The sequence below is a fragment of the Canis aureus genome, chromosome 36 (assembly GCF_053574225.1).
Source record: "Canis aureus isolate CA01 chromosome 36, VMU_Caureus_v.1.0, whole genome shotgun sequence".
Classification (NCBI taxonomy): Eukaryota; Metazoa; Chordata; class Mammalia; order Carnivora; family Canidae; genus Canis; species Canis aureus.
Genome location: NC_135646.1, coordinates 22,339,018 through 22,352,165, shown reverse-complemented (window position 1 = coordinate 22,352,165; position 13,148 = coordinate 22,339,018). Strand labels below are relative to the sequence as shown.

At 37.7% G+C, this 13,148-nt stretch overlaps 1 protein-coding gene across 6 annotated transcripts in view; it reads right to left on the bottom strand.

Annotated features, from left to right (window-relative positions):
- Positions 1-13,148, bottom strand: part of SATB2 (SATB homeobox 2) — a 289,211-nt gene that overhangs the window by 63,348 nt on the left and 212,715 nt on the right. For all 6 annotated transcript variants that reach the window (XM_077885433.1, XM_077885436.1, XM_077885434.1 and 3 more), the window contains one exon: positions 12,036-12,508. In XM_077885433.1, the coding sequence (XP_077741559.1) occupies positions 12,036-12,508 (473 nt within the window). The remainder of the gene's footprint in view (positions 1-12,035; positions 12,509-13,148) is intronic.

Here is a 13,148-nt window from a genome sequence, read left to right as displayed (position 1 = left end):
ATATACTCTTCACATCTTACTCTTCGTGTCTTCACTCTTCACATTTGCATGCTTATTTTGTTAGCCTTACTTTTCACACAATTCTGAAATGTCTGGTTTCAGCTGATGTGAAAGCCAAAAATTGGTATTCTTTTGTGAAAACCAGGTAGTACCAAATTCCTAGCCTAATCATACAAAGTGAGCTCTTATATCTCAGTGGTTAATGCAGTTATCGAAGCTGTGAAATCAACTGTGTGGCTATAGAAAGTACTGACATCCCAGCATCTGAAAGCTGACCTAACAGTACTGGCTCTTTCCTAATCTCCAATCTCATTTCCTTTTAGGTGCTCCTGAGAGGCATTTTCCCCTCTGCTCACAAATATAAACAGGTTTCCCTGGGTTCCATATTCATAATCTACACCCCCACTATGAACCTGAATGCTGAAATTCATTTGTGTAATGCTAAAAATACTCACCCCCCTCTTCACCCCCCAGAGTACTGCTTAGCCATGAAGCCAGAGTACTTAGGCTGATTTGAATAAAAGGTATACAGGGCACAACAATGACAATTTGATTTTTATTATTAAAAATGATGTGTTAAATCCTCAAAGAAAATGTCGTTATTGCATTAGTTTAATAAAACCTCTCTTTATTACAATATTTCTTTATTAGGAAAGACAGCCTATGCATGTAGCATTTTTGTAGGATGGGGGTGGATAGAATTGAGCATCTACAGGGAATTAATGTACTCTGCAAATATAAGTGCATATACAAAAGTAACATTTGCAGACAAATGTTGTTTCTGTAGAAATGTATTCTGTAATGCACTAAAATGTGTGTGTGTGTGTGTGTGTGTATATATATATACATTATATATATATATGTATATATACTGCAGTTGGCAATAGTTTCTCCCTCCTCTGAACTGATATGGCACTAGTTCTATCTCCCATTTATGACACTTAACCATCCTCTACATTGTGCTACTATAAAACCTCTTCTTCCTATCATACAGTAAATTCCTTTGGAGCAGAATCTGTATACTTTGTGCTTAGTGGTCAGTTGCAAATATACAGGCTCTCAGAATGTATCAAATGCATTTTTTTCATTTTTCTGAACACCCAGCAACAGGCCCTGATACACCACATATGACACTCAAGATCTTTTCATTCAAACTATTATAAACACAAAGATAATGGAAATCAAAATGGTGGGCCATGCAGACTCTAGAACAGATATTTCATGTACCCCAAATCTGCAATTTATTAATTGAAATACTTCCCTCAAAGACAGCCTTCTTTCAAATGTACATAATAAAACTTCACTTGTGCCATCTGACATATCAGAATACAGTAAGCATGCAATACAAAGTGAAGGGGTCCAACAAAAACATTCTTGACACCAAAACCATCCCTCTTAACTGCTTTCCCCTTGTCCAAGCCACTCTTGAGCACATACAATGGGGAACTTAGCAACTTTATTATTTTTATCTACCTACTTAATGCAAAGATAGATGCAATTAGATATGCAGTTTTTTCTCCTTTTTATCCCTTCCCTTTATGTCTTTAGAAAGTCTTAGGTACTGGAATGGGGAGCTATGCACAATCTAAGTCAAAAGTTTTAAACATATTAGTACCCAAAGCAAAAGCAAATAGAGAATTGAACAGGTTCCCTTTGGAAACATTTGCCAGTGGTGTTCTCAGCTCTGGGCACATACGTGGTTTCTACTAACACCTCAAGTACCTGGCACATGACTGCTGCATTCACAAAGTTCTGGGCCCCTGGTTATTTCTAGTTTCTATGTGTATTGTGTGAAACAACTGTTGGCAAACTGCCCCCAAAATTTACTAGCTTTGGCTACTTTGTCAAAACATTGGCAAAAATAGCACTTTCCAAAAACAAAACAAAACAAACCAAAAACATACATTTAGTGAATATTTATATCTCAAATGTATCAAATGCATTTAGATATAAAAAAAGTAAAGTAGTCTGGTAACATATGAGTTGACTTTGTCCTAAAACAGTTAAAAAAAACATTATTTTTTTCCTACTGAAATATTTCTACATTAACTTCAATCACCTCTAAGGTCAAGAACATCTTTTCTCATACAGTACATGCAACACATAGTACTTATTATACCACAATGGGATTACTGGTTTGAAAGCCTGTTTATCCCTTGTACCTACTTGAAGAAGGGATTGTGTCTTCCATCGTCTGCTCTATGATAACAAAAGTAATTGAGACTAAAGTGGTTGTGAATGTGAGTTCTGAAATCAAAATTGCTGGGTTCCAAATTGGGCTTCAATTGGATAAAGATTAATGAATCTCCCTATGGCACAGTTTTCTCACCTGTAAAACTGACTTAGTAAGTATATACTTCTCACACAGGATTCCCCAGAGCTTGTAACTGTACCTAATACATGTGTTCAATAAATGTTGTTAGCTTTCATTATAATGCCGACCATAGTCTCTGAATGCTTAAAAAATATTAGTTAAGTGAATGAATTAATAAATACAGAACTAATACCAAAGTACAATTCTTTTATTTTTTTAATTTTTTTTTAATTTTTTTATTTATTTATGATAGCCACAGAGAGAGAGAGAGAGAGAGAGAGAGGCAGAGACACAGGCAGAGGGAGAAGCAGGCCCCATGCACTGGGAGCCCGACGTGGGATTCGATCCTGGGTCTCCAGGATTGCGCCCTGGGCCAAAGGCAGGCGCCAAACCGCTGCGCCACCCAGGGATCCCCAAAGTACAATTCTTATTTTAAATTTGTAGTTTCAAATTTTCAAGGCCCTCCACTTATAATTTGCTAAACATCTTCCCATACAGAAGGCAGAAAATGTAAAGAATACATTTTAGGAAGCGGAGTAACTAAAATTATTTGGGATAGAGGACAATGTAAAGAAAAATTTAATTAATTATGTTAAGTGGAATGACCATATGGATATCCAGCATGTCACTAAACCAAGATATTCAAAAGTAAACTTTTCTTCCCTAAGTAACTCTGTAGTCATTAAAAAAAAAAAGCCTTAATTTGCATTCTTATTTAAATATGGGTCAGAATTCTTAGCACATGGTAGAAGTATTTCAGTACATCGTAACTATTTTTTTAATAATGAAATGCAATTAAATAGACTGGAAATTACCAGAGTACTTCATACATGGTATAAGTATTACTTGATGAAGACTTTTTTTTCTACCTTTCATGAAGGACCATAGAAATATATGGATACATAAAATTACGGTGGAAATGAGATGGAGGGCAGCCCAGTGGCTCAGCAGTTTAGCGCTGCCTTCAGCCCAGGGCCTGATCCTGGAGACCCGGGATTGAGTCCCACGTAGGCTCCCTGCATGGAGCCTGCTTCTCCCTCTGCCTGTGTCTCTGCTTCCCTCTCTCTCTCTTTCTCTCTCATGAATAAATAAATAAAAATCTTTTTAAAAAAAGGAAATGAGATGGAGCTCCAGATAGACACACATACATATGTCCACATGTGTGAGTATGTGTAATAGCTCATGACGTAAAAAGTTTTTTCCCTGGGTTTTACAGTAAGAGAAGTTGAAAGTAAATGCTGTCATCTACAATGATAATTTTAGGTACAAAACTTGTAGACAGAATATAAACAACCTTGTAATCTCCAACTAACTTCAAATTGATTCGGTTATATTTTTCTCACCGCATTTCTGGCTTTTACACTTAATTCGCTTTATTTGAACAAACATGCACTTAACCCCAGGCCAAATGGTCATCATCTCAATCAATGGCCATGAAAGGAACACCCCTTGTGTATTTTTTTTATTACTTTAAATAAGCAGTGGTGAAAAAGTATATAAATAATGGGATCTAAAGCTAGTGTTCCTTGTATTCCTTCTATAAAAATTCTACTTTAATTGTAAACATCAGCCAGAATCAGAGGAGACTAGTTAAATATTAAAACAGGCCTTCATACAAAATACAGATCTATACTGAGCCACACTCACTGAAGGTAAAGGAATGTCCTTATTGAAGAGAGAGATACCTTATCTGTGTGAAATGAGTTGATCACTCCTTGTCAGAAAATAGTGACAGAAACTTAGAAAATCATCCCCAGAAGCAGCCTTTTTAAGCTGAAATGGAGAAACTGGAATTTTCTATAATTAATCCATTCTAATTTTTAAGAACTTTGCACACTGGTAAGGGATAGGAACAAGCAGAATGGTGTACTATCATCTTTGTTTTCCTCTGATTCTTTGGTGCCAGTTTTGTGAAGGGGGGGGGGGATGTCTTTATATATTCTCCTTCACAAAACTTTCTATTCCAAGTAGATTTGGGAATGAGGAGAGGGTTATATATGTTTGACAGCTACTGAGTCAACCATCTGTCTACCCAGAGCACAAAGCCAGTATCTCCTCCATCCTTTTTGGCTGGAATTGCCCAAAAGGTGCTAATTAATGATAGTTTTTATATGTACAAGAGAAACTGAAGTGAGACCACTAGCTAGAGGCCATCCTTAAGCCATCTAATAACTCTGAGACACTGCTATCCTGATAGATATTAATATTATTATAATCTTCAAATCTATGAATTCAAGCCAGTGGTTCTGAAATGAAAGATTGCCTATTTTATGAAGCAAGCAGGGCCATCTTTTCCTACTTTATTAATTTAATGTTGAAATCAAAAGAGGGTGTATTATTTGCTTCAAAACCCAATAACATGTTCATGGCTGATCTGCAGCATTTCATATTTACAGGCCATCTTTCAGTGGATGGACTTCCTTTTTCTCACAGGTTTCCTTGTCATTTTATAACCAGCTCACTGGACCATGGAGTCAAGACCCCTGGGTTTACATTGTGTTCTATTCCTGTATGACTTGCTGAGCGCCCATATCTCCATCGCATAGTAAGAAATAATGATGGCTGGGACCAAAGGCTGGCTGAGAAATAATTCTGAATACCTTGGGGGTCAAGTTTTCTACAAACGTAAACTGTATGTGTAATTAAATCAAGCCCATCTTTGGCTAACAATATGTATAAATCAAACACAAGACTTTCTTCTCCCCCAAATTGACTGGTAACGCACGTAAGTTCAGATTTCCAAATATTTTGGTTGCTAAAATGTTCACGTTGTTGCTACATTATCTCTTCCTAACCGTGCCACTTCAAAATATAATGTTTAGCAAGTCCTTAGACATTTTTAGTCTTAATAACATAGGTGTAAATACTAGATACATGGTGCCAATAAAGCATAAAAGTAAAATCCATGTCATTTCATACAGACATGTACATTTCTAGCCCTTGACCTTACTGCCAACTCTCCTGATACATCATTCAATCTAATTTTCCAATCTGTTGAAAACATTCTCCAGTTGCTGAGTCACTTCATAAAACTGCATTTATGACCCTGGCCTTAAGTTTCTTAAAATGATGTGGCTTTGATGAGTAAACAGCAGATTCTTTGCAAAGTCTCATAAAAAGTAAAAAGTAGTCAAATAAGGACAGGTCAACCAAATGATTTCCCAAAGGAATTGGGAAATTTCTAAAATCCTTTTCTCTGTCAGATAAGACGATGACGAACAACTTTCTCAAGCAAGGTGTCTGACGAAAAGGTTGCAAATTGTGTAAGTTGGTGACTTTTGCATCAAACTGAAGAAGGAGCAAGATACCAAATTAGAGGCCTACTGTTACAGAATAGCACATTTTGTGAAGCACATCTGTGCTTCACTGAAAACATGTTTCCAAGAATTGGCTCAGGAGAACTACCTGAAACAGAAAATGGACCTGAACTTTCTGAGTTATGATGTAATCCGCTAGAGGAAAAAGAAAAATAATTCTTTTATATAAATAATGAATGTGGCAAAAGTTCATTTTCAAACTGTAGAAACTTCTTATTGCTGATTCCTTGTGTAAGAGTGTTTCCTGAACCCTATCATCAAGGTAAGGGGATGGTGGTGCAGAGAGCGGACGTGGATCACACCTAATTTCCCTTTTCTGGCATTCCAATGCTCCCATTCACACGTGGCAGGGCATCCGTTCCAATGGATTTAGCCTAGTTTGGATCAAAGCTTCCTCTACTTCATTTAACAGATTTGCTCAGATGGAAGGTCTCAGAGGAGAAACAATGTTAGTAAATGGGGGATTTCTGAACATATGAATATGTAGGTCGTTGGATTTTTAAATAAATTAGAGAATAGTTTATCTATTAAGGAAGATTCACTGTACATATTTTATGAAACCATCCTTATTATAGGTCAGTGGGCATCCCACAACCATTCCTTGCTAATATTAAGACTTTTAAGATACTGTCATAAACCTTTTTAGTGTCACAAGCCTCTGATTAATTTTTTTAAGTCCATCAAGTGACATGGGACAAAAGAATACTAGTGGTTAGAATTCATAATCAAACTGTCAAAAAGCATAGATGTAAACACTGTAAACAGGCAAGCAACTTATTTAATGTCCACAGGCCTAGTAAGTGAAAGTATGTCAACACTAAATAAATTCAGGATATAAGCAAGAGAAAATAAATTGCAAAAGAAATGAAGGTAAAATCTTAAAAAAAAAAAAAAAACGGAAAGAAGAAAGGAGGGAGAGAAGGAGGGAAGGGGGAAGAAAGAAAAGAAAAAAGAAACTAGACAGGGCACTGGTCCTGTTATTTCTTGAAATTATTAGTCCTACAAACACCCTGACTGAGCCCTGGAGACAGCGCAGGGCAAAGGAGCAAAGCGACTCTGAAACTCACATGAATTACATAATTCACTTTTCAGACTCAGGGAGGATGGTTTTCATTTAAGTCAGGTTTGGAAGATCTCACAGAGCTTCAAATTCATTGTCCGCTTCTGTCTCATTCCCTTTTTCTTTCATTTTCTCTCCCTTACATTCGCTATCCATAAGTAAATCCAGACAATGTCACTATCAGTCCATTGAATTCAAGCTGGATAACATTTTCAAGAGAAAGTAGTACAGTAAAAAAATATCTAGACTATTCCCATAGTGACATCTCACTTTAGATTTGGAAGGTAGTAGGCATAAAATTGAAGGTAGGTTTTACTCACCCTACTATCCCATGATATAACCAAGAGCCACTTTAGACCAGCAGTGGCGTTGATCTATCATTTGAGACGAAAAGCACATCCTGAGATAAAAGATTCCTGTGTTAAGTGATTTATTAAGGAGGTGCTTTTGAGGGAAACTGGTGAGGAAGTGGGGGAGGCAGGGCAGGGAAGGGAAGAAGCCCAAGCAGTCCCTGCCTTAGCCTCATCCGCAGAGAGCTTTGGAGTAGGAGTCACACTTCAGAGCTGTCCCTACTACTGGAGGCAGGGGAGCTGGGCTTTCAGCCTCCTGTCCCTATCAGACATTGGTTAAGTATTTCCAGCTCTCTGCCAGTGTGAATAAAGCAAAACCCACTAGCCTGAGGAAAGTGCTTTGAATGAAAAGCTGACTAGCAGTTGCTAGCTTCTAGAAGTAAAAGTAGGGGGAGGAAGGGGTGAGAGAGAATTAGAACACCAAAAACAGACCAGGCATGTTATCTCCTTCAGAATATATTGTGTGTAAGGTCATAATGACAAAAAAAGACTCCTATCATCCTGATGACACAGACGGGATAGGACATTCCGCTATGCCCCGTACCTAGAACATTATTCTCATGCCCATGCTAAAGATTTGATATTCTAGCATTGCATGATCTCAAGACACACTGATTAACATAAAAGTGTATTAAAAGTAAGCTCCTGGAAATATGGCTCTATTCCCTCAATTGTGTTATTTTGTGTCACCAAATGATATGCTTACAGTGGCAAAGGATCAGAAATACAAAGTAATTAATAGTTTCTCTTTGGAGAAGTGGCATTTTCAAATGTTGCTTATTATGAATTTGAGTTGTTCATCTGGAAGTTTTAAACACCACAAACTAGGCTGATGCCCTTTTTTATTTTCAGTTGTAGCTTCATTTATGAATATTATACACGTGATTTTGTCCTATACACACACCCTCCCTCCCTAATTACTAGTTGTTACTGGTCCAATCATCAAGCACAAATCCAGGAACACAAACTTTAGGGTGACAAATCAAGTTGCTTTTTATTGAATTTGATAATAAATGAATAATAGAGATCATAAAGAGACTCAATCAGTTACATATCTGCCTTCAGCTCAGGTCATGATCTCGGGGTCCTGGAATCAAGCCGCCTCAGCCAGGCTCCCTGCTCAGCAGCGAGTCTGCTTCTCCTTCTGCCTCTGCCCAACCCCCCACCCCACCCCCGCCGTGTGTGGGTGCGTGCACACACTGTCTCTCTCTCGGTCTCAAATAAATAAACAAAATCTTTAAAAAAAATTCAGTGGACTGAAGTATGTTACATATCAATAAAGCAACTAAGTACAAGATTGATACTGGCTTTAGGTACCCATAAAAAATAAGTAGTCCTAATCCTGCTTGCTTTGAGGGAAAAAAAATGTTGATTCTTTTCTATCCAAAGATTAGCAATTCATTTATGTTATTATCTATAAAGCTAATTTTTGTTTATTATAGCTGGCAAATCACTATATCACCCATAAATGTCTAATTCCACTCAAAAAAAGCCTAACATTTGGAAAATCCATGGTTGGTTTCATGGGGCATAGTACACCATATTTTCCATTTAATGATTCCGCTGGTGAAACCCAGCTGTCCAACCCTGCTGTTAGTGACTACAGTATATACAGCAAAAACAATCTGCCTGCTGACCTCCGGCTTAAGTTCAAACTATGTCATTCTGTCAATACCATCTACCTTGATTAGGTTGGGCTTTATACACAACAGGTTATGATCCCAGAGGGATGAAAAGCTTTCCCAAATTAAAAGCAGAATTTTAAAAGGAAATACTCATACATTCCTATGCAGTTTCCATTTGATATCCTCAAGGCTGGCCCATGAACTCAAACTCATGTTGATTGAAAGTGAATGTTCCTTTCTGGGTGTAGCCATCTTACAAATTTAATGGCAGGAGGAAAATAATAAAATGTGTTCCATGCTTCAATTAGACCTTTTATAACTTGGCACTTGAACGATGGCAATGCCAAAGAAAAATCATTAATCCATAAAAATAGACAAAAAGGATTGTGCAGGAGAAGACAGACCTCCAGGATCCTAGGGCCATGGCCCAGCATTCCCTCACACTAACATGGTCTGTCTTTTGTCTGGCCTCTCTGTGAGTCCTCTCTAAGGCTTCATGCTATTTGGATAAAATGTATATTGCATTTGATTCTAAAATCCAACCATGCTTTCAATTTTATCCTTAGCCAAAGGAACTATATATATATAACCAGGCAATAAAATGTTGGCTAGCTATGAAATGCCTATTCATGCACATGGATGATAGATGAAAGAAAACACACACATACAACTGCAAAATAAAGGCTAAAGATGCATCCTTCCACTTTGCATGTAGCGGGAACATGCAGTAGACTTGCTCCAAAGGACCAGAGTTTTTCATAATAACCCTAGTTCATATATCTGGCACACAAATGCTGCTTGAGTGCCCTGAGTCCAAAAAGAAGTCACAGAGTGACATCCGGAACGTGTGCAAACCTCTGTGAATCTCCAAACTCACTTTTAAATGATGTAAACTGAGTCTGTCAATAATAGAATGTAAAAATTAGCTAAGAGTCAAAGGAACAAGAGATTTCACCCTGTTGGTCTCCTGCCATACCTAATCTGTCAGCACTAAACCTCAAACAATCCCACCATGCTTCTTCCCTGCTCCCACACCCCTGGTTCCGGCATTCCTGAAGACTGTTACCAAACCACAGTGCTTGGTTCCATCCCTAGTTCACGCCTGTTAACTTCAGCTGAGATCCCAAACTACTTCACAATTCCTTCTATCTCAGATTGACTTCCTACCCCATTCAAACTGTCAACACATTTCTGGCCTCCTTTTCAACACCAAATTCTGGAAAGAGGAATTTGCAGCTCCTGCTTCTATATTCTCAATAGTTTGTCACTCCTTAATTCCTAAATTCTGGCTCCTGCCTTCTCCAGTCTAATGAAATTATACTCTTAGTTTGCCAAAGGTCTCTCCCAACCAATCACCAAATTTCATGGCGTAGTTTCAAGCTTCTTGCTCCCAGGCATCTTAGTTTTGCACACATGGACACATCTCCTTCTGGAAACTCTCTACTCGTGTTCTCTGTACTCTCACTACTGCCTCCCTTTTCTTCCATCTCCACCTGCTCCCATCTCTACTGGCATTTCTTCTGTCTCTTCTCCTGCTGAGAGCAGTGGTAATGGTTTTTCCCTCTCCTTCCCCCAACTCTTTAGATCCTTTCTTTAACTATTTTCTAACCCTGAAAACTTTTTTTAGCACCAGACTTGTATTTTCAATGGCTCTGCATACCTTCACTTAAGAAATCTCCCAGCACTGCAGAGTCACAACAGCCTAATCCAAAATAATCACTTTAACCTTACTCCAACCAGTCAGTTCTCCTTGATACTCTAAATAACTACAGATGTACTCTTACCCACAAGGCTCAAATCTCGGCATTATATTTACTCTCATCCATTCAGGTGGTTACACTTTCCGTCAACTTTACCTCCATGGTGCTTCTCTACTCTGTGCCCTCTACTCCACCACCACCACAGCCTAGTTCAAAATTTCTACACATTCTAGCTGGACACCAATGGCTGCTCTCTAAATGACATTCCTACCCTCTTGCTAACATGAAGCGGCGGCAGATTTTCCTAAGAACCAATTCTGACTATTGGATCATAGCATATTCCTACATAAGACCTTCAAAGTGGCTTCCAGGGCCTATTAAAGTTCAAAGGTCCTAGCAGGGCCCTAAGACCTTTTTTGGACTATTTCCCCCCTTTCAAGTTTTATTATCTAGCTTTGCTATCAACTACCAACTATTCCCACACTTGCCTAACTCAGCACTTTTCTCATTAATTCCTTTGGCCAAAAATACCTTTCTTCTCCATCTTTGCCTGTTCAATTCTATTTATCTTTCAAGGCCTAACTCCCCAGCAACTTAGTATTCAAGTCAAGTGTTTACATATGTGCTGGCCCATGATCTTGTTCATCATTGCATCTGCAGAGAGCTTAGCTTCCTGCCTTGCATTTAGTAATGTGGCCAAACTTAAACCTACTGTCCTCTTAAAGACACTATATTCATCCTACTGTAAGTATTTCTTATCCCCAGCTCCTCACGGAGTTCCAATCCACTAAAACCATGGTTATTCTCTCACACTATCCACCTTACTTCTCATTTTACTTTCATTATATGAATACATTCTTTTTTTAACTACCATATCATTAGTTCCTTGAGATTAGCACTTTTATCTTTTTGTTACTCCTATAAGCACTAGATTAGCTGTTATGAAAGTATGGTTCCCAGACTAGAAGCATCAGAATCACCTGGAACCTTGTTACAAATGCACATTTCTAGGTCACAACCCAGACTATGGAATCAAAAACTCTGAGATGAGGGCCTCAATAAGACAAGATCTACATTAATAAATTGTTTATCTTCTTATCATTTAGTATTATATTGGCATGCAATTACCCCAAAACATTAAAAAATGAATAAGTTAACTACTACCAATTTATCCATAACTTAAATCTAACTTTTATATATTGAAAGGTTTCTAAAAAAAAAAATCATAGAAATTATGACATACAATGAAACTCTTCATAAAGTTCAAAAACAAGATAAATAATAGATTATACATGGATAAATAGTTTTAGAACTATTTTTTTTTTAAACAAGTGAATGATAACCACAAAATTCAAGATTAGGGTTATACTTGGGGAAAAGCAGAAAGAGAAAATGGGAGAAGAGAAGAACACACAGGCGCAAGTCATTGGTAACATTTGGGGTCCTGAGCTGGGTGGTAGGTTCACAGATGTTCATTACCTTACTGAAATTAATTAATTATGGCTATATATGGATCAATGATGACAGTATTTCCAGAAATAAGGATTATTAGTTAATTCTGTATGCTCTGAGAGTCATAAAAATTCTTCAAAGGAATAAAAAAGATGTCACAATTCTGTCCTTAATATTATTCTAAACCACTAATTATCATGTTCAATGCTAATCATACCTGTGTGCGGTTGAATGCCACTCTTGCAAAGACAGCTTGGGACACACTGGCCCTCTTCAGCTCATCTCTGACTTGCTGGTAGATATCTGGAGAGACTTCTACAGAAGAGTTGGTTGGCTCTGGCTTGACTGCTCTGGGAATGGGCGGATGGTTCAGGAACTGCTGGTTGATGGCTTGAGGGTGCTGGTGAGCCAGGAGGCGGCTAACAGCAATCTGTTGGTTTATCAGATGGGCCATGGCAATTTGTTGCCTAACAAGTTGTGGACTGAGCTGGGGAGAAAGAAGACCAGGGCTCATGATGGGCTGTAATGCGGGCACTTGGTTTCGGATTGGAGTACTGTGGTGGATTTGGCTATGAGGAGACTGTTCGTTGGTTTTCCCCAAGGATGCCAGCTGGTTCATATTTGGTAAATGCATTGGACGCTGGCCCAGAACACAATAGTCTGAAAGGTTTTCTCGTTCCACTCTTTCCACTGTTAAGAGATAAAAATGATAATTCATCATTATTTTCATTGGCATAATTTGTTGCTAATATATGTAGTACTGAATTATCATATTTTTGGTATATTAATGACATAAGGTTTTTTCCTACAAAGTTGGAAGCCCCAGAGTAAAAGTAAAACTGCAAAATGTTACAAGACTCAATTTTTTACAGGTAATATGAAAGTAATAATATTTACTACTTCATTTTTCTTAAATTCTTAAAGGCTGGCATTTTATTGAATAACCAAGACAGAAACCACTAAGCATGATAAATTCTAAATCCTCTCATATTCCCAAGCTCTCTCATCTCCCTCATCACCCTCTGTTATAAAAACACCAGCTGTTCTCATCTTCTGTAGTTTGTGGTTAATGGTGTAGTTCATGGTTATCAGGAAATGACAAGGACAACATCTCCTGCCAAATTAACTGCTACCTCCTAACAAAAAATCTCACACAGTAAGTATTATACAACTATGGGAACAATCATAGAAAATGTGTACCATGTAGCATATCTTTTATCTACTCACCTGTTATCTTTGTTATCAGACTATTTCTTTAAGAAATGGAAAAGTTAATAATTGCGATGTGCACTAGGATAAGAAAAAAAAATCTCACAATATGAATAACATT